Here is a 21,144-nt window from a genome sequence, read left to right on the forward strand (position 1 = left end):
TTGCGTTAACGCCGTTAATAACGCGTTTAACGCACAGCACTAATATATATATATATATATATATATATATATATATACACTCTAAAAAATGTTGGGTTGTTTTAACCATATTTTGGATAAAATATGGATAAACCAAACAATGGGTTAAAAATTTAATTTAAAAACTGTAACTCAACGGCTGGGTCTGTCCATATTTGACCCAAATTTGGATTGAAACAACCCAGCATTTTTTAGAGTGTGTATATATATATATATATATATATAATAGCTATATATATATATATATATATATATATATAATAGCTATATATATTTTGTTGTATGAATCTGAACATGGAATTTATCAAAAGATAGAACAGACTTAAAAAACTGTTTTATTCTAGCTTCGTGCATTATTTGTTTTAACATCATTTGAATGTGAGTAAGTTTCATAAAAAATCTACATTTTGAGCAAAAAGCTGAGATAATCATGTTATGGTCAAGACTACGTCTGGATCAGATTCAGAATAATGATTAAAACACAGATCAACACCACTAATGCTTTACAGTCATTAACTGGGTCGACATTTCATTCAGTAACATCACGCAGCTTTGATTTATATGCCGTTTAATGTTGATGATTGTGTAATTTTAAATATGCTTATGATTACATAATATGATATGGGTTGTTTCTGCTTCTTCTTCTCCTGTGTTTAGATCAGGAGATTCGGGACCTTTTCAGAAGATGTGCAACAGCGCCCTCTACCGCATAACAGTGAAAACAGGGTAAGATGGCGGGGAAAGAGTTAAGAAAGGCTTTTTTACCATTTTAATGGGAAGCGTGCCTTGAAGTGCATAAATTAAATCAATGAAAATAATTCCTTTCACTGACCATTTGGGAAACACATTAAGGAAAACAGCTCAAGAAGGGTTTTCCAAGGTTTTTCCAGCAAGCTCCTGTTTCTAGCATTCAATCCAGCGGTAAAATCTGCACATCAAATAAAGATCCGGCGGGTCGGGTTACCTCTGGAAAAAGCAGATCAGATCACGACCAGAGGAATTTGAGTGGGTAGATGTGTTGAAGATCGTAATCTCCAATGCAGACCTTTCTGGAAACAACACAGCCACTTCAAAACATCGTCCGGGAAGAGGCTTGTGTTCCTTTCCATCGAAAATCTGCTGTTTTGCGGACAAGTATTACAACAGAAGGCAACAAAAGAGACCGCATTTCAAGGCATCAGAGAATATGTTGTGTTCTGGGAATCACACTATCATAACTCAAGCCCAGACAGCAACATAGTTTCGGCTCAGATCCGGTAAAAGTGGATTCCACACGGGCCGGATGTGGGCCGGATATGGGCCGGCACAATGTTGCTATGTGGGAGACTCATAAACTGTAAAAAATATGGGATTAGCTGAGGTGACGCTAACAGACAGCAGACAAACAGCTAGTAGTGACATCAGCGGCAATCCACCTGTCACTCAAGTGGCAATCCACCTGTCACTCAAGTGGCCACGCCCTTAATTATGCACAACTTTAAGGCTTAATATAATTTAAACAGATGAGTTATACAAAAATGTACCTGTCTCACAGTTGTCATGAAGGCCAAAATTAGCTATATAGACCAAAAACACTTTTTTCACCAGGCTGTAAACATGTTTTTTACTGCTGTAAAGTTGGGAATTTAACATGGGGGTCTATGGGATTGACTCTCTTCTGGAGCCTGTCTCTAGTGGCCAGTCGATGAACTGCAGTTTAAGTCACTTCCGTGTTGGATTCAAGAGAGAAACACGAAGGGAACACAACAGTTGCTGCCTATGTAGTGTAATCTAAATGTATATGCTATAGAGAAAGATTCAAATTATTAGCGGGTTCCAATACAAGTTCATTAGAAACTATTGATTATTGAAATGATTACCTTGACTTTAACATTAATAGTTGCATTTTGTATTGTTCATTTACTTGACTGGCTACTCGTCCAGGGTGTTTTTATTTTTGGAAAATGCATGGATGAATTGTACCACAAAGCAAACTCAAATACATCAATAACTCTTTAACTAATACATATACCAAAATCAAGCGTTTGCACATGAACAGTCAGTTCTTGTTGAAGTAAAACAGAACGCTTGTATTAAGACATTCAGTAATATTAGATGTAACAAGAAATTATAGCTAATAAAGTACAAACATTCATTCAAAATGGCGATACATTTGCCGAAATCTCTTGATTCTTCTTGAATACAATGGCGTCAACGACTAGGAAAGCGTGCCTAATTGTATTTATATTGTACTTTCTAGCAGTCAGTTTATTAAGATGTTCATTCGACACGAGTCTCCCAGACATGTAGGAGAGTATATTTATCCTTATATTTATTCAACTTTTTTTTTCATGTATATTTAATGATATTTATGGTCTCCCTACATAATTTATCTCCAGAATACATAGTTGCAATATGTTTTTTGTCTTCTTACGTGTAATATTTGTTTTTTGTCCTGTTTATGCTGCTGTAACGTCTAAATAAATCATGTTTTTATCTTTTATCTAATGTTTCTTCTGATCTGTCTTCTCATCAGTGTTTCTGGTGTTCAGTGAAACTCTTGTTTAGAGGATCCAGTCTGCTTTCTGCTTTCAAGACAGTTCATGTCTCAAATGAGTTTATGGAGAAATGAGTTTCAGCATTTTTAAAAACTAAAATTCGACTGATTTTGAATTTGATGGCCATAACCTAATCTAGCGGCACAATCTTTTCAACAAGTGTATTCCCCTTCACACATATTAGCAAATGATAAGTTTGTATTATTTCCACGATGATATTGTTCAGTTGTCATTTTATAATTTCATCATATTTCATGAATTAAGAAATGGTTGTAACACCAGTGACATTCTCATAAAAACGTTTTTCGTTTTAGATGGTGTCGATGTCATCTCAAACCTATCTGTAATAATTAATGATGACATTAAATCATTATTAATTAACATCCTTCACATGCATCCTTTGATTATCAATGTGCACGGATAAATCACTCATAAAAAATACAGCAATATTCCATGATTTTTTCATTTTCTTCAACGGCTGGGCTGCTAATAATAGGGCTTTGCCATCACAGATAAACTTTAATTTTAATATATCTAAAAATACATTACAAACAGTAATAATACTTATATTACTCTTGCCAAAAAAAAAGTTTTGAACTCCCAAAACAAACTCCAAACGAACTTCATTTCGGCCCGATTTTGTTCGAAATGTCACATCAGTTCATTCTTCGTGCTTTAAGTATAACAGGGGCTTAAAGCGGCACTATGCAGGATTTCTGTTTTTGTCAAACAGCGATCCCTAGAGTCGCTGTAGAGTACTTGTATTTAACGTTACTGTCGTAAACACCACTCACGCCGAGTGTATCTGCACTCATTATAATAAAGTAGCCTACCGCGTTAGGCTAACCTGAGCCTAAATGCCAGATGACACCAATAAAGTGTATCATGTACGTCGCATTATTTCGCAGGGCTCTCAAGTTTTGAAGACAGGCAAGAGTGACATGACATTGTGTTAAATCTTACCCAGATACAATAGTGCTATTTTCTGATTGGCTATTGTGTAGCTCGACGAACAACACCAGAGGAGACGCGCTTGATTCCTGCCGGTTCCACAGTGAGAGCGGCGCGGCCAAAGTTTTGGCATATTAAATATATTACAAATAGTTTTTCAGCGTGAGAAATACAATGTGTGGCGGGAGAGCGTGACAAAAGACCGAAATGGGTGACTGTCACGCTCAATGCGTGACACTTGAGAGCCCTGATTTCGTAACAATGTCCGTTATGATGTTGTTAGACATGATTATTGCAATTTATCATAATAGTTTGCAAATTGCGCTCATTTACACTATTTACAACATGTAGGCTTATTTATGTCCTGATAATTATGTGAGATAAAGAACACTGTTCTCATGATAATCGCAGGAATCAACTTTAACAGTGAAAGACTGAGCGAGTGGGACTCTTGTCCGGTTCCTCACGCTGTTAGATTCTTGTTACCTTTTTCTAGACTCTACCGACCGTGCTTTCTTCGTTTTTTTTCGCCATTCTGGAAACGCAGGTCCGATGTTTAACTCGTGTCTGACTCCTCGCTCGGTCAGTCTGCCATTTCCTCTTTCTCTGTTCCTCCGACAATGCTTTTCTAGCTTTCTGCTTCTTATATGCCGGCTTTGCCATGGGACGATAGTTGTTCTTATAGCTAGCCGTATCCTGGATGGGGTGCGTGTATGTGCCATAAAGCAATTCGTTACCTCGCGAGACCTGAGACCTCGCCGGCCCAAAGTTGCAAGGGTGGTTTTGCGGCTCACAGGCACCTGGGGGGTGCGAGACGACCACCATTCAACACGAAATCAGTAATCTAAATATTACAATGACTCCAAACCTGTTTGGTTAAGGTAAAAAAGTTACGTAGTTCTGCTTTAACGGTCATTATTGTTGCAATAGCATTCAGTTCCACAAGAGGCACTGACAAATCACACACTTCACCAACACGAAAATGACAACAACGCAAAGTCTGGAATTTAAGAAACCATTTAATAATAATGATGAGAGAAATAAAAACAACTGACGTATTTCTCTGATGAACATTATAATTAACAATGAATCCAACAACAAAAGACTAGGTACATAAATATGGCTGTAAAATATGGCACATCAGACGAGATCAGCGTGAGTGAGCGAGGATGAGGATGGCTCCCATGAGGACACATTAATGGACTAATATCATCCACTACCTATACGGTGAGAGAGAGAGAGAGAGAGAGAGAGAGAGAGAGAGAGAGAGAGAGAGAGAGAGAGAGAGAGAGAGAGAGAGAGATAGTGATTATGAGAAATAAAATGAAACGTGTTTTTTTAACTAGTTTATCAAAAATCAGATTTAAACAGTGCAAACTCTTGTTCGTGTAAGCCCTGACTTCTTGTGCAGAAAGTGGACACACATGAAGCCTTAGTTTCACACATAAAACACAAACTATTCATAAGTCAAGTTTCTATCCAAGGATTTTTTTCATAATAAAAAAAAAATCACAATACTGATATAGTTGATGGAAATACTAAATATAGATAAAATATCACAAGTGTTGATGTGAAACTGCAACTGTCATTCTACCAAACATTCTTTATATCAATCTATTCTGATATTTCTTGATTTAAATAGTCTAAATCATCAATGCAAAAAACATGACACATATAAATATAATAATTAATAAATGTTGTATACAGAGCAAAATCCCTAGAGTTAAATTAACTCTGCTCAGAGAACATTTCGCCCCTCTCTACAGAGAGTTAAAATAACTCCATCATTACTAAATACTGATACTTAAGTGATTAATTAAGTGATGCTTGGGCATTAATGATGAACACCTGCTGTCAACAAGCAGAATCACTGAAGGAAAGAGGAACAACAAGAACAGAAAAAAAGAGAAACTTCTAGCCACAGCATTCGATGAAATCTAATTAAGACAAAAGACATTAAATCTCTGAAGATCTCAGGAGAGGAGGAATGTTTAAAATTAAACAGCCTTACCAGCTTCACTTATTACTAACCAGATTTACTTTATTTGTGTTATACGTCTACAGAAGGTTTTATTGAGAATTATTGAGGTTCAGATGTTGACGATTAACAGAAAATGTTTGATCACCATTATGGTGATGAGTGCAGTTTGACTCTTGGCTTTTTTTGCGAGTTTGTGGTTCTTGTAACAATTTTAACTAAAACACGTACTTTGTTACAAAGAAAGCCAGAAACAAAGATGATCAGGTGATATAATTTTCAATAACAATAAATAGAATAATGCATTTATATCTAATTAATTTAGATTTTTAACATACATTATGGGGATTTATTTTTTTTGAGACAAAGACATCAATAATCGGCATATGAATCTCAACAATGGTGACATGCTTCATGCCGCAATGCATGCTGGAAGCCACAATAGTATAAAACTCATGGCTCCCATGATGCATTGCGGCATGAAACATGTCACCATTGTTGAGATTCATATGCTGATTCTTGATGTCTGTGTCTTAAATAAATACATTCGGCCATTATGTATTTAAAAATTTAAAAATGTACAATCTGTGGCAAGAGAGTATTGTTATTGAATACAATCTATTAACACCGAATGACCACTTTTGGACTGTGATGAGAAATGCATCATTCTACTTTTTGTTGTTGAAAACTATATCACCTGATCACCTTTGCTTCTGGCTTTCTTTGCAACAAATTATGTTTTTTTGGTAAAAGCTGTTACAAAAAACCACAACCTCATAAAAAAAAGCTAAGAGTCATATTGCCCAACTAAATGAAACACTAGTCACCATAATGGTGATCAACCATTTTCAATAAATCGTCAACACCTAAACCTCTGTTAATTCTCAATAAGAACTTCTGTAGACGTCTGACAGAAATAAAGTCAGTCTGGTTAGTAATAAGTGAAGCTGGTAATGCTGTTTGTGGAGTTGTTTAATCCTCCTCTGCTGAGATCTTCAGAGATTTATTTTATCTTCAGTTGATTTCATCTAAGGCTGTGGCTGTAAGTTATTTGTAGTTCTTGTGTTTCTCTTTTTTTGTTCTTGTTTTTTCTCTTTCATTCAGTGATTCTGCTTGTTGACAGCAGGTGTTCATCATTAATGCCCAATCATCACTTAATTAATCACTTAAGTATCTCATAAACTCTGATACAGAGTTATTTTAACTCTCTGTAGAGAGGGACCAAATGTTCTCTGAGCAAACTTAATTTAACTCTGGGGATTTTGCTGTGTATATGCCTGATGATGGTCATGAGACCGAAACGTTGCTAATAAAATGTTGATACTCGTTTGCAAGTATTGATAGTGTGTGGGATTTCCTTGTTATTCTGCTCAAAATCACTTGAACATTATTTATTTAACTATTGCATTTCTTTATTGCTAGTATTATTATTTTAATAAAAAAGTTTTTTTGTACCATTACTGTTAACTAACATCATCTAAGGGAGTTTGTTCAAGGTTGGTTGGGGAGGGATTGAAAATGTAAAAAAAATGCAATCTCTGCCTAAACAATAGCATTGGTCTTTGGAATAAAAATAAAGGGAAACAAAATCACTTCAAATTGTAATTTTTAACTCTTAAATGTAAGTTCCCGGTAGGATCTGCCGGCAGAATAAACACAGGAGTGATTGCTGTAACTGACCGATCATCACGGTCTCTCCTTCAGGCTTTATTTCAACACTACATATATTATTCACTACACTGCAACACAAGACGGAAAGTGGGGGAATCTACCAAATACAGCTTTCAGAGGCAATTTATAAATGTGTTGGACTCACACCTGTATTTAGCCAAAACTAGGGATGCACCGATATGACAATTTTGGCCAATACGGTAACCGATAATGCTTTATATTTGGAAGCCGATAACCAATATATTGGCGGATAAATTAACTCTAAACAAATTTTAAATTAATTTTAACCTCATTACAAAAACAAAAGTCTCACCATTAAAATTCATGCCCCAAACACACAATTATAATAATGTTCTCATTATAATTTTATGTAGCCGATATGAGAGACATGTTGCACTTTACTATATTTTCCTTTATTGAAGTGATTTCACTCATTTTAAGTGGTTTAATCTCCAATCTCCAGGCTGTTATAGGCCACATCTTGGCATCAAGTTACACAGCTTCACATTGTATGACCTTTTAACAGCATGTAAAAAGAAACTCAGATTAGACCCTTTTTGTATCATTAACTAAACCATACCCAAACACCAAAGCAAAGTGTGTGGAAACACTGGAGTGCCTCATGCACTTCATTCAGACATGAGTGTGTGTGTATTTATATATATATATATATATATATATATATATATATATAGCCAGCCTCACCTCCTGATGTGTCCAGCATCGAGCTGCTCCTGTAACACTGACGCTCTCTTCTGTAGAAAATTCACCTGCACACAAACACACCTCAAGCTTAGTGGGACACGGGGGGGAGGACTTCATTTTACAGTGTCATTGTTACATGTTACATATAGTTACTATAGCAATAACTATTAATTATGCATAATTACATACAACTACCCTAAACCAAACCCGGTAACACTTTATATTACAGTGTCTTTGTTACATGTTACATGTACGTACCGTAGTAATAACAGTAAATTATGCATGATTACATGTAACCAAACCCTAATCTACCCTAACCCTATTGTAAGTACATGTAGTTAATTAATGATACCTTCAAATAAAGTGTAACCCTTTATTTTAAGGTATTTTTGTTACACTGTATTACATATCTAACAAGGACACTGTAAAATAAAGTATAGCCCACTTTATTATACAGTGTCCTTGTTACAAGTTTCTATAGTAATAACTATAAGTTATACATAACTACATGCAACGATCAAACCATAGAAAGTACATGTTGTTAATTATTATTACTCAATACTTAATTGTATAATTACACTGTAACAAGGACTGCTTTTAACCCAATTTTCACTCAGAGATTGCTAGTAAATTTTACAAATAAGTGCAAGTACCATAATTATTTATTATGAAGTATTGAAGTAGAAAGAATGAAATAGTATTTTCTTATAAAACATACTCCAATAACTCGTTATTTTCACAATGTATGTTTATTATATTAGGAACCACTTACACTGTATCCAAACCAAGTAGGGTTCATCACTACATCAAAAATGAGTACTTTTTTCTTGCATTGAACTTTATTAGTTAGGCTAGTAGTTTTTGCAGTGGTATCGGAGTACAAAAAAGTAAACGAAAGTTAACATATTTCTTATTATACATAACATATTACTTAACATATTTCAAATCAGCAACACAATCTGACATGATTATGCTCAAATAGCATTAAAAAGAGCTAGACGAGTGTGCAGTCATAAGAGCGAGTTTCAGGTTTCTATGGGAACGGGGTTTCTCACGGGAGATGCAGTGACACAATGACTTTGCCAATCAGTGATTGGCTCATTCACTTTAGAAGGTGGGACTTACTCGGCATTATTGCGCGTTGCAGTTTCTCAAGTAATAGGAGTGAAACGTTTTTCTATAGTTTTTGGTTGAACGAAAGGTTTGTTTGAGCGGCGCCCTCTACTGTACAGGAGTGAATATGCAGTTCCTTCAGCCTGAGGATTATTCCTTTCACTTTAGGTGTGAAGTGGCCTTTACATTTGCCACAAATAAAATTTAAAAAGCAAAATAACAAACATGCATGCCAAGCCCAGATGAGAAAAAGTAATGCAAAAGTAACGTAACACATTCCTTTAGATAAAAAGTAACTATTTTAAATCAATGAATTACTTTTTAGGGAGTAACGCAATATTGTAATTGATTATTTTTAAAGTAACTTTCCCCAACGCTAGTGACAATTATTGTTAGTGCACAAAAACTTGACATACACTATAATTGGACCTCAAGAAAAATACATACATTTTTGCAACCCCTTTAAAGTCTAAAAGTTACTTTGAACTTTTGCTAATTTGTAACAATAGTGTGTAACAAAAATGTTTACAGTATGCCATTACAGTAACCAAATACACTTGGTGAATTCTGTCTTTTTAAAGTTTGCATGAGTCTGAAAAGAATGCACATTGTTCTGCGCCGATTTTCCAGGAAACAAAGATACACAGAACAGAGCAAAACCTCAAAGCAAATCTAATGTTACCATCCTTGCAAATGCATGCCTCTGACTCTCAAAAGAATGACTATGGTTAAGATTCCTCAACTGCCGCTGGTTTTGTTAAAATAATGCACTGCAATGTGCAATTCTCGAAATATTCAAGGACATCGGAGGCCATGCTGGTCACCAATTACAACGCATAAACATATCAGATCACAGAGCTGTGTCTGCGATTCCAGAAAAATCTGGTCAGAGCTATTCAGAGGCGTGCGCCGGGGTCTTTGAACTGTGATCTGGAAATGTTGTTTAAGGGGCCCGGACCAAGCCTGACAAAATGGAGCTATTGTTTAGATTTGAAATGTTTAACAAAAATGCTCTTGCTACAGACTCGTGTAGAACAAGGCCGACTGTAACTAATAAGACCCTGGCCGGAGCCCTTGAAGCCTGTATTAATGTGGCTGGCGGGTGTAATTGCACATGAGGAGATGAACTGGACCGGAGACATCAAAGCCTCATGGCCAAATTAGATCCATGTCTATGGAGGAACTCGCAGCACTTGTTACCCCCTCCCCTTCCCAAGAAATCAAATAAACAAGAGCCACTTGAGTTCAAAGACGTGAGGTCTGACTGCTCTGCATTATTAGTTGATGCTGCGATCGCATATGAGACACCAAAGTGGACTGAACGCATGCGCAGGAATTCATAGAAAGAGCTAAAAACAAAGAAACCAATCTTCGTGTCTCTCTCTTGAATCCAACACAGAAGTGACTTAAACTGCAATTCATCGACTGGCCACTAGAGACATTCTCCAGAAGAGAGTCAATCCCATAGCCTGGCAAGACAGACCTATCAAGATGTTAGGGCTGGGAACTCACAATTGGCATACCTCAATCCGAGGGGCGGGATAAACAGTTCAAATTCCCTCTGCACGCAATAGGACAGCGCTACAACCAACCAGGGATACGTTTCCCAAAGCCAACTATGGTTGCAAGTTGCGTCGTTACCAATAGAGTTCAATGGAAATTGCGATCATAGTTGGCCAACGATGCTTTTGGGAAACGCACCCCAGAGCAACGAACGGCTGTGAGTCCCATGCGTTTTTCCACCAGCGGAGCTAGTTGATAGGTCTATATTAAACTTTAGCCGTATCCGGTCGTCAAAACTCCGAACACATATTCCTTTTTTAAGAATGACTTAAGTGACGTTCTCTTAACTCCAAGTCATCCATCGTCGTGGCCAAAGCCGATTTGAAAGACCGCTATTCGCCAGCAGCATCTTCTTTGTTTTCAAGTCGCAGATCACCTATGGAAATCACGCGGAACCGTCACAACTCTGCCGTCATTATGTTAAGGCCGCCCACCAACTCTATACACAATGTGATTGGCCTGACCAGACCAACGGAGAGTTGCTAGACCACACTTTGCAGTAAAAATATATTTTTTGCTGCCGCTAGGGTGCGTCTAGATTTCTAGGCTATAAATCCCTTAGACCCTCATGTTAAATTCCCAACTTTACAGCAAAAAAAAAAAAAACATGTTTACAGCCTGGTGCAAAAAGTGTTTTTGGTCTATAAAGCTAATTTTGCACTTTATGACAACTGCGAGGGGGGGGGGGGATTTTTTATAACTCATCCGTTTAAATTTTATATTAAGCCTTGAAGTTGTACATAATTAAGGGCGTGGCCACTTGAGTGACAGGTGGATTGCCGCTGATTTGTTTGCTGTCTGTTAGCATCACGTCTCGTCAGCTAATCCGCCTCGCTGCACATTTTCAGTTTATCCGGGAGTGACGCTCTGCCAAGATGATGACGGCCGGCTCCACCCACTTTGGGCTTTAAAAATTCTCTTCAGAAACCAGGCGACGTCACGGACACTACGTCCATATTTTTTTTTTACTATGTATAAAACACATGATAAATACGTTAGAAACAATAAACTGAAATGTTCAGTGACTTCAGTGTTAAATGTTCAGAAACAGTTAAACATGACATTCTGTTGCGTTGGTTAATGCATGTATCATGACAGTCCGGAAATTACATGTCCGGTGAGAGGCGCCTAAATACGTGAGATAAAAAAATGCATTTGCTGAAGAAACCATGTCATCTTAGCTTGCTTCTGTGAGGCCTCGAGCTCTTTTGTGGAGTGCCGTGACTCGTGTTTCACGTAATTCGTACCTGAGCTCTCAGTATCGAGAGCTATCAAAGCTATCAGAAAAGATATACATACATATGGAGCTGGTTATGTGATGCAAATGCCAAAACATATTAGTTTACAAATCATGTAGATAAAGGTGATTTGAGGATATAGCATTTTATTGTGCAAGGAACTGTGCAAAATGAAGTCTTTGCTAATCAATAATTGGCCAATATATACATAATTTGTGTAAAAAGGAACAAAAGTTGTTTTACAGCCTGTAGAGTTATGTTCCATGATCTGGACAAACAGGACTCTTCGTGTGGAGAAAAGGGAGAGTTGTGTGGCCAGAATTAGTTAATTGTAGCCAGGCTTGGGTGAGCTGTTTGATGATGAGTTGAATGTGATGCATTAGCTTTTGTGTTTTGCATGCAATTAGAAGAAACTGGCAGCCAATGAAGAGACTTGCAGTGATATTATAGTCCTGCTCTTTCATCCATTCTTTGCCTTGTCCTATTCAGGGTCATTGTGATGGTGGAGTCTATCCCAGCATCTCTGGCCATAGGCAGGGAAACACCCAGGAGTGCGTTTCCCATAAGCATCGTTAGCTAACTATAGTCACAAGTTCTGTCGTTATCAGGAGTTCAACGAGTCAGTGTTTCCCGAAACCATAGTTCCAACGAACATTCACAAACAGCATCGCAAACTTGTGTGTTTGGAACAACAGCTTTCGTCCTGTGGTTAGAAGCAGAGTTTCTTGTTTGCATGACATGTCGACTCAATAAATCCGTATCTTAAGCCAAATAAGCAAGCTGACATTCAGTACAATCTATATCTTTTATTTAGAATACACAAATGTCATTTACATTTTTTAGTTTGTTAAGGGATTTAAAGCGTTGTTTTTGAAGAGTGCGCATGTGTGAACGTGCTCTAGTGCGCAAGAACGAGCCTATGATTGAATCTGGAAATAAAAGCAAAATAACTGAAGAAAATTTATAGCAAAACATCTAGCATTAATTCGATCTCAAACAGATTCATTAAAATAAGTTATAATCCACCACCAGCGTGACATCATTAACCAACATGGTTTAACCTCCTATTTGCGACAATACACTTTCGGGAAACACACCACATGGATAGATGGATGGCCAGTCTATCACATGGTTCTACTTTCATTGTAAAAATAATTTGTAACGTGTTTTATTTTTTTGTGGATAAAAGAAAAATAGCATTTTGTTTTCTTGTGCCCTACAAATTAGAATCACTATATAGCAAATAAAGTACAAAGTAAAGTACAAATAAATAAATAAAGACTAAACTGGAAAACTGCTTTAAGAAATCTGAGCGGTCCTAGCACTGAACCTTGTGGTACTCACTGGTGATGGTAAAGAGAATAATAATTGGAGGTTGGAGAGAATAATAATTTAATACAGATAAACAGAGATATTTTGAATGTATTTATTTGGTAAGTAGTCATGTAAGAAGTGAGATAATGTTCCTCCAGTTGCTCATTCCCACAAAATAAACTCCACCACTTCACATGCCAATCAAACTGTCTGGGTTTATTTTGCGATTATGAGTGATGTACTTCCGCACTTCTCTGGCTTTCGAGCTGTTTTCCCCGGGACTGTTTGCAGGAAGTCATCGCCAATCCAAGCTGCCGGTATTCAGGAACTATCCGTCTTATAATGCACATCATGCTGTCTATACATAAGTGATCCAGGTGTGTTTATGAATCGGTTGAGATCGAGTCCATGTATATGAAACTGTCCAGATGTATCTGTGGTGGTGGTTTTTCTATGGAAGCTTGTTTCCACCACAGAATAAAAAAAGGTAACTGCGACTTTTTATCTCACAATTCTGAATTTTAAAGTCAGAGTTATAAAGTTATAAACTCAAGTTTGAGTTACAAAGTCAGAATTGATCGATATAGAGTTGCAATTGCATGTTATAAAGTCAGATTTGTGAGATATAAAAATGGAATTTCTAGAAATAAACTCGCAATTCTGACTTTTTCTCAGAATTGCATGTTTATATCTCGCAATTCTGATTTTATAACACGCAATTGGGAGATGTAAAGTCAGAATTGCATGATATAAAGTCGCAATTGCGTGTTATAAAGTCAGAATTGCGAGATATAAACATGCAATTCTGAGACAAAAAGTCAGACTCTGACTTTATAACACGTAATTGTGAGTTTCTATCTCGCAAATCTGAGAAATAAAGTAAGAATTGCACGATCTAAACTTGCAATTGTGAGATAAAAAGTCGCAATTATCTTATAAAATGTTTTATTCTGTGGCAGAAACAAGCTTCCATATTTTTCTTACCTGCCTTACAAAATAAATGTAAACACTCAACATAGATTTGTGTATGTGTGTCCAGTGTGAGCTCTTGTGGTGTGTGTATTAGGTTGATCACCTGTGACTTCAGCGAGGTGATGGTGTCGTTCAGCTCCTGCTGTAGCTCTGCAGGCATCAGGCCTTTAATCTTCAACTCACACTCCTGATGGACATGTGTGATCTACACAAGGAGAGATGGGAAGAGTTTAAAACACGTAATAACGGCTGCCAAACACTGTGGTCAGTCCTCAATGAACTATAGCTGTGGCGCAAACTAGAACTGCCTGTCTAGCAAGTACAAACTACACACATGCATGTTGTATGAACATACTCAAGTAGAGAGACTTGTTCTTGTCAACAAGCTGAAGAATTAACAAATCATGCTTCACTGAAGACACACCAAGGTCACGAGAGGACCCTTTTGAGAGGACCCTTTCAGAGAAAAGAGAAAACTATGCTTTTTTCCGAGGCCAAACTGATAAGAGTCTGTTTTATAAGTCACGTGGATATCTGTGTCATGGTTAGTGCTACAATTGTAGAGGTAAGCAGGGGCACAAACTAACGCACGGCTAGATGTAACACACTTGTTTTAAATACTTCCACACATGCCAGAATGACGAAACTTAGTGTATTTACTAGTTGGCATATCAATACTATATAGAGAAAACATAGTACCAAAATTCAGAAATCTTTGGAAGATATCACTGAACATTTATTTAACCAAAGCAAAGTAAATGTCTTACTTTCATCTCTGTTTTTAGTGTTTATTTGAAATTAGACAAATCTGATATTTTTCTCTGATATAAATCTCCAATCTGTTATTTAACAGTTGAGATAGTTCTATAATGCGGATCTAACCAGCAGAAACACTCAGGCTTGTGCAGGCGGGGCATGTTGTCACACTGCGTTACAATGAGCCCCCATGAATTCTATTGAGAAACCATGAGAAATTATTAATTATTATTATGTTTTGAACTATGTTTTGCGGTGTGTTTGTTGTCAAACTAATTTACTTTTGTTTTAATGATTAAAATAAAAAATTATAGTAATTATTAAAAAAAATAATGAAAAAAAAAACACATAAGTGTACTAGACGTGTGAAATTAATGAGGAAAAAAAAAAAATACTCTGAACCCAAGTTTGGTTACACAAACTGAAAAAGTCTACAAACGTTAAGGTTGTGCCCCGCTCTCCCCTACATATATCTGTACCACACCAAATTGATATATAAGTCTTCTGGTACGGTACAAACAATTACACAAATGACTGCATATCCGATAGCCAATCAGAAGAACGTGTGGGCGGAGTTTCTAAAAGAGTCGCTCGGCTGGTTAGGACAAAACGTTTTGTACTGTAATTTTGGGCTAGTCTATGCTGGTTTTTAGACTTGGTGTTCACTCTCCTGATGGTCTACCACATGCCAAGTTTAGTGAGAATGTAAGAAGGTTTCTAGTCTTGGTCTGGGTTTAGGTCTTAAGGGATCTGGGTCTTGACTCCAACACTGGCTCGTCTGGCTTTGATCTTTGATGGTCTTTAAACAGGCTCTGTCCACCATATTAAGTTAAAAACATCTTAATATTGCCTTGTTTGAGGGGAACAGAGGCGCAACAAGAAAGATGATTGCCTTTCCTAAAATAATTTTCCTGTTGTGGATTTAACTGATTGCTCTGGCTTTCTATAATTAATCTTTCAGGGTACAATGAAAGGATTGGAAGCCACTTCAAAGAGTATACATTATCTGAACACAGCTCTCTGTTCTTTTTTTTGTAGACCAGGCCTTTGCCATTTAGCCAAGAGTCCCCATTTGCTGCCCTCCTCTTCATTTGACATGACGTGCCAATCAATTTACTTATTTCTTATGTCTGAGAGAATTCAACCCCAAAAGAATTATAGCACAGACTATAATTTTTTTGATTAATCGTTTTTATTTTATTTTATGTGGTCGATTCGATATCGATTCTTAAAAGCCACGAATCGATCTTTTTTCCGTATACAAATTTCAGCAAACATTGAACATAAAATCTTAATACTAGTCTTGCAAGACAGCTTCCAAACACCGGTAATAAAATGAATTCTCTTTCACGTCTCTTGCGCTTAAACGGACAAAATCACACAGATTTATCTCAAAATGTCCACCTTTGCGAGAATTCAAGTAAACATAGTCGGTTATGGCTTAAGTAAACAGCAGAGAAACAGCATGTGCTGATATTCCTGCTTGATGTTTGTGTTTTTAACATTCATCTATATTCAACTACAAAATACAAACAACTCACTCCACGCTCTTTACTGAATAACGTTTTTTTAACTATAATAAGGATTTACCTTTATTTAATTTGGACATTGAAGATTATATGCAGTGTTATTTTAAATTTGATTACTTTATTTAGTTTCTGTACCTGAGAACTGTTAGACCTACCTGAAAAACATTAAAAGCACTGATTATTTCATTTGTATCTGTTCTATTGTATTTATTTATGTGTGTTATTGCTTGTAGTTTCGTCTTTTTTTTATTATTAATGACTGTTTACTTGTTTTTTAAAAAAAATAATCTTTGAAATTTATATTAGTAGTTTTAGCTCTGGGTTGTGACATAACCTTATTTATTACAATACAAGGATACATGGGCCAAAAAAAATAACTAATTTATTCATTTATTACTTTCTTTGTGATGGGGCCAGTGAAAATTAAATAACTGAATCAGTGCATCGAATCGAAAATCGATAATAGAATTGAGATCTTGTGAATCTGAATCGAATCGAGATCTTGTGAATCGAATCGAGATCTTGTGAATCTGAATCGAATCGAGATCTTGTGAATCTGAATCGAATTAAGATCTTGTGAATCTGAATCGAATTGAGATCTTGCGAATCGGAATCAAATCAAGATCTTGTGAATCGGAATCGGATCGAATTGAGATCTTGTGAATCGAATCAAAATCTTGGGAATCGGAATCGAATCGAGATCTTGTGAATCGAATCGAGATCTTGTAAATTGGAATTGAATTGAAATCTTGCAAATCGAATTGAGATCTTGCAAATCGAATTCAGATCTTACAAATCAAATTGAGATGTTGTGAATCGTAATTAAATCGGATGGAGATCTTGTGAATCGGAATCGAATGGAGATCTTGTGAATCGAATGGAGATCTTGTGAATCGAAATCTTGTGAATCGGAATCGAATCGACATCTTGTGAATCGGAATTGAATTGAGATCTTGTGAATCGAAATCAAATTGAGATCTTGTGAATCGAAATCGAATTGAGAATCGAATCTTGTGAATCAAATTGAATCGAGATCTTGTGAATCGGAATTGAATCGAGATCTTGTGAATCGGAATCGAGATCTTGTGAATCGAAAATCGAGATCTTGTGAATCGGAATCGAGATCTTGTGAATTGGAATCGATCGAGATCTTGTGAATCAGAATCGAATCGGGACATCTGAATCAACACCCAGCCCTATACCTGACCATATTTGGTCCAAGGGTCCTTGAGATCTAGCGGTTGATGCTGGACTGATAACAGAATGTTGTATTGCTCTACACAAGCCTCCAAGACTTTATCTCAATTCCCCTCTTCATCATACACATTCCCCGCAGCACAGATAGCCCTGCGTACTGTATTGGGAGGCCCACGTGTAAATAAAGAAGACATGCCATGAATGTTTGCCTGGGAGAGTGGGAGGTAAAGGCATCCGTGAGGGAAACTGATTTCATGTAGAGCTAGTCAGTTTCTGGAGAACAGGAGCCATCGTACAGCACTGTGTCTGGCTAAAAGCCTTTATCCCTGTACAGATAAAACAGTGTCAAAATGGATCCAGTTCACATGGATACGTGGAAGCGGCAAACAATTCTGAATCAATCCTTGATTCTCTGCATTGAAACAATCTATATTGGTAAAATAACTATAAATGAATGTGACTTGACTTACGTACAGCTTTCTTCACGTAATCGTATTCAGCACGAGATTGTTTGCCAGGGAAAGGGAGAAAGAGTGCTAACGGCAACATGGCTGAATAGGAGTGTGTTGTTAAGGGTTTACCACTACAGGTGTTAATGCGTGAGATTGTGGAGAACCCCTCAACAGCTTAACGCTCACTTTCGGTCAGTGATTAGTTTGGTCTTCATTTATAATGGCAGTTTTACTTTTAATTCAACTTTTTTTTTTTTTGAAGAAAAGGCAAGTGGAGTTTGCAAATGCAAACCATGAGACTTTATTAGGCCCTATAGACCATTCTTAATGAGTCCCATATCTATTATCCAGTTCAGTAATTAGCCCTTATAGGCTAATTGTCTTCCCTGAATATTGTTTTTTATGAATCTGTTTTACTATGTATTTATTTATTGAGTAATTGATTAACTGGAAAGATGTAATATCATTCATTTCCTAGGGTGAAAAAAAAGCCAAATGAAATATGAAATTTTATTTAACAATGTTAAACAAATGCAATGGTTAGAATTTGTATGGAATCGTATTAGTATGAAAGCTTGTTTCCACCACAGAATAAAAACATTTTAAAAGATAATTGCGACTTTTTATCTGAACAATTACGAGTTTACATCTGAAAGGCGTTATATAAAGTCAGAATTTCATGATACAAAGTCAAAATTTCATTATATAAAGTCAGAATTGAGTGTTATTAAGTCACAATAGTGAGATATAAACTCGCAATTGCAAGAAATAAACGTGCAATTCGGACTTTTTTTCCTCCGAATTGCATGTTTATATCTCGCAATTCTGACTTTATATCTCCCAATTGCGTATTATAAAGTCCGAATTGCGAGATATAAACATGCAATTCTGAGAAACAAAAGAAAAAAAAGGCAATTCTGACTTTATATCTAGCAATTGCAACTTTATATCATGCAACTCTGAGACAAAAAGTCAGAATTGTGAGATAAAAAGTCACAATTACCTTTTTTACTTTTTATTCTGTGGAGGAAACAAGCTTCCAAGATTAGTTGGAAAAATGGAAATTCTGTCATCATATCAATCCAAACCTTTATGACTTTCTTTCTTCAGTGGAAATGTTTTTGCCAATACAATGAAAGTCAGTGGTGTTCAAAACAACATAGTTGACTCTCCTTCTGTGGATTACGCATTTAACCCAACATATTATTTTTGAGGACACTATTCCTTTACACATTCTCGACTGTGGCATGAAGTGCACAGACACTCAGTGTATTCCTGGGACGTAATCACTCTGAATTTAAACAGGGTTTTCTTTCTCAATAAATTCTGACAGGTCCTTACAATCACAGCTGAAACACCGGGTCACATTGTGGATAAGGATTTGTGCTTTATTTTTGATCTTCTTCCAGCAACTAATGAACCGCATATAAAAGCTTCCAGATTTCACAACTGAACAATATGATTAATAAACTATTTCATCTTCATTTCCTTTTTTATATCTTTTAAAGTTTTCTTTGTTGTTTAATAAACCAATCTTTATTTTGAAGACTGAGCAGCAGTCTCTTTTCCACACCATTCTCACTTAAAACGACACTATTTCATCTATATATAGTCTTTATATTGTGCGTGCGCGATGCAGGATGGGTTTTTGACAGCTGCCAGCTGAAAGCAGCAAGACCTCTGCGCTTTCAATGTTCAAATAAAGTTTGTCATGTCATCAGGAGCTTGATGTATGCTAATGAAGGGGTGGAGGGGAGGGAAAGAGTGCACAAGCATTCAAAAGGAAAAAAAAACAGCAAAGTGACAAAAACATTGTCAGATTCACAAGGGTACATCAAAAACCCGCACCGCTCGAAAACCAGTTTTGCATCTCAAAACTGCCGTTTCTGGAGTCAAGAGCACCGGTTGAGTATATGAAGCTCTCTGAATAGCTCATGAAAATGAAAAAGGAGTGTTTTCAAGAGGCTGAGCAGAAATTAGAGGTTGGAGGAGACTCTTTATGAAGTTATGAGGCAGAAGTATGATTTATGAAGTGCCTCTCCAGTGGAGTAATGGGAAGCTAATGGAAAACGACGGCTCTTACTCTCCGGTGCGCTCGCTCTTGAGAGGAACAGATCTGAGCTTCAGTGTTTTGAGTGGAAATGTAAAGCCAAATCTAATGTCCCTCTCACTGGAAAAAAAAATGATATTCAGTATGTATGTAGTACATTATTTGAATATGTTTATACAATACAGTATTAAAGTCAACTAGAAAAAGCCTTTGCAACTCATTTTATTGGTGCAATCTGAAAAATGAAACAACCAAAGTTCGTTTGGCCTGATATTGCTTGAAATTACCTTACGTCACCCTCATTTATAAAGCGCTTTTTACAATATGGACTGTTTCAAAGCAGCTTTACAGTGATAACAGGAAATTACAGTAACAGAGATTGTTTTTGCTTTACAGCAGCTCTAGAATAAAGTTATTGTCCAGCTAAAGTTAGTTTTGATTGATTCACTTCCGTTGCAACGATGACTAGTTATTAACTTAGGGGGCGCTAACATGACACCGTATTAACAGAAAACTGAACACTTTTAATGCGTTCCGGCCGTTTATTTGCACAAAAACAGTGTTTGGTGCTCGAGAACACAAACCTCGAAACAGAAGTTTGTAAGATTTTTGAAAAATTGTTATCAAATTCGCGTAAACTTCAAAAACACGAATCTATGAAAACGCTGACGCACATGCGTATTACGTGTTCAGTCTATAGGTATGACTGTTTCAATTCAAGTATATCAGGCCCTTTAGTGATCTACCCAGCACTGGATGTTGCATGAGTGCTTTTAATATGGCGGCTGAAGACACATTTCATATATTTTTTCTCTTCTGACCAATATAATCAATCTCTTTATATTTTTTCCCTCCTTTGTAAAGTCATAGAAACACTCTTTTGGAGCCAATTGGAATGCAAAAGGTAATTTTTGTTGCAGTTTTTTTAAGCTCACCACTATATAACAGTCAAACAAAAAATTATTCAGACACCAGTGGGTGCACCAGTTTACTAGTGGGTGCAGGACACTATAGTTCATTTATGTAAGTGAGGATGTACAAAATAATGCAAACTGTGACATATTATACCCAAATAAATT

At 36.5% G+C, this 21,144-nt stretch overlaps 1 protein-coding gene across 3 annotated transcripts in view; it reads right to left on the minus strand.

Moving 5' to 3' along the window:
- Nucleotides 1–4,528: 4,528 nt before the first annotated feature.
- Nucleotides 4,529–21,144, minus strand: part of cep112 (centrosomal protein 112) — a 207,319-nt gene continuing 190,703 nt past the window's right edge. For all 3 annotated transcript variants that reach the window (XM_077230618.1, XM_077230619.1, XM_077230620.1), the window contains 3 exons: nt 14,185–14,286; nt 7,882–7,946; nt 4,529–4,747 (listed from right to left, as the gene is read on the minus strand). In XM_077230618.1, coding sequence (XP_077086733.1) covers nt 4,744–4,747; nt 7,882–7,946; nt 14,185–14,286 — 171 coding nt within the window. In that variant the 3' untranslated portion in view covers nt 4,529–4,743. The remainder of the gene's footprint in view (nt 4,748–7,881; nt 7,947–14,184; nt 14,287–21,144) is intronic.

The sequence above is a fragment of the Siphateles boraxobius genome, unplaced genomic scaffold, assembly GCF_051911475.1.
Source record: "Siphateles boraxobius isolate OS27281-9 unplaced genomic scaffold, OSU_SipBor_1 15, whole genome shotgun sequence".
Taxonomy (NCBI): Eukaryota; Metazoa; Chordata; class Actinopteri; order Cypriniformes; family Leuciscidae; genus Siphateles; species Siphateles boraxobius.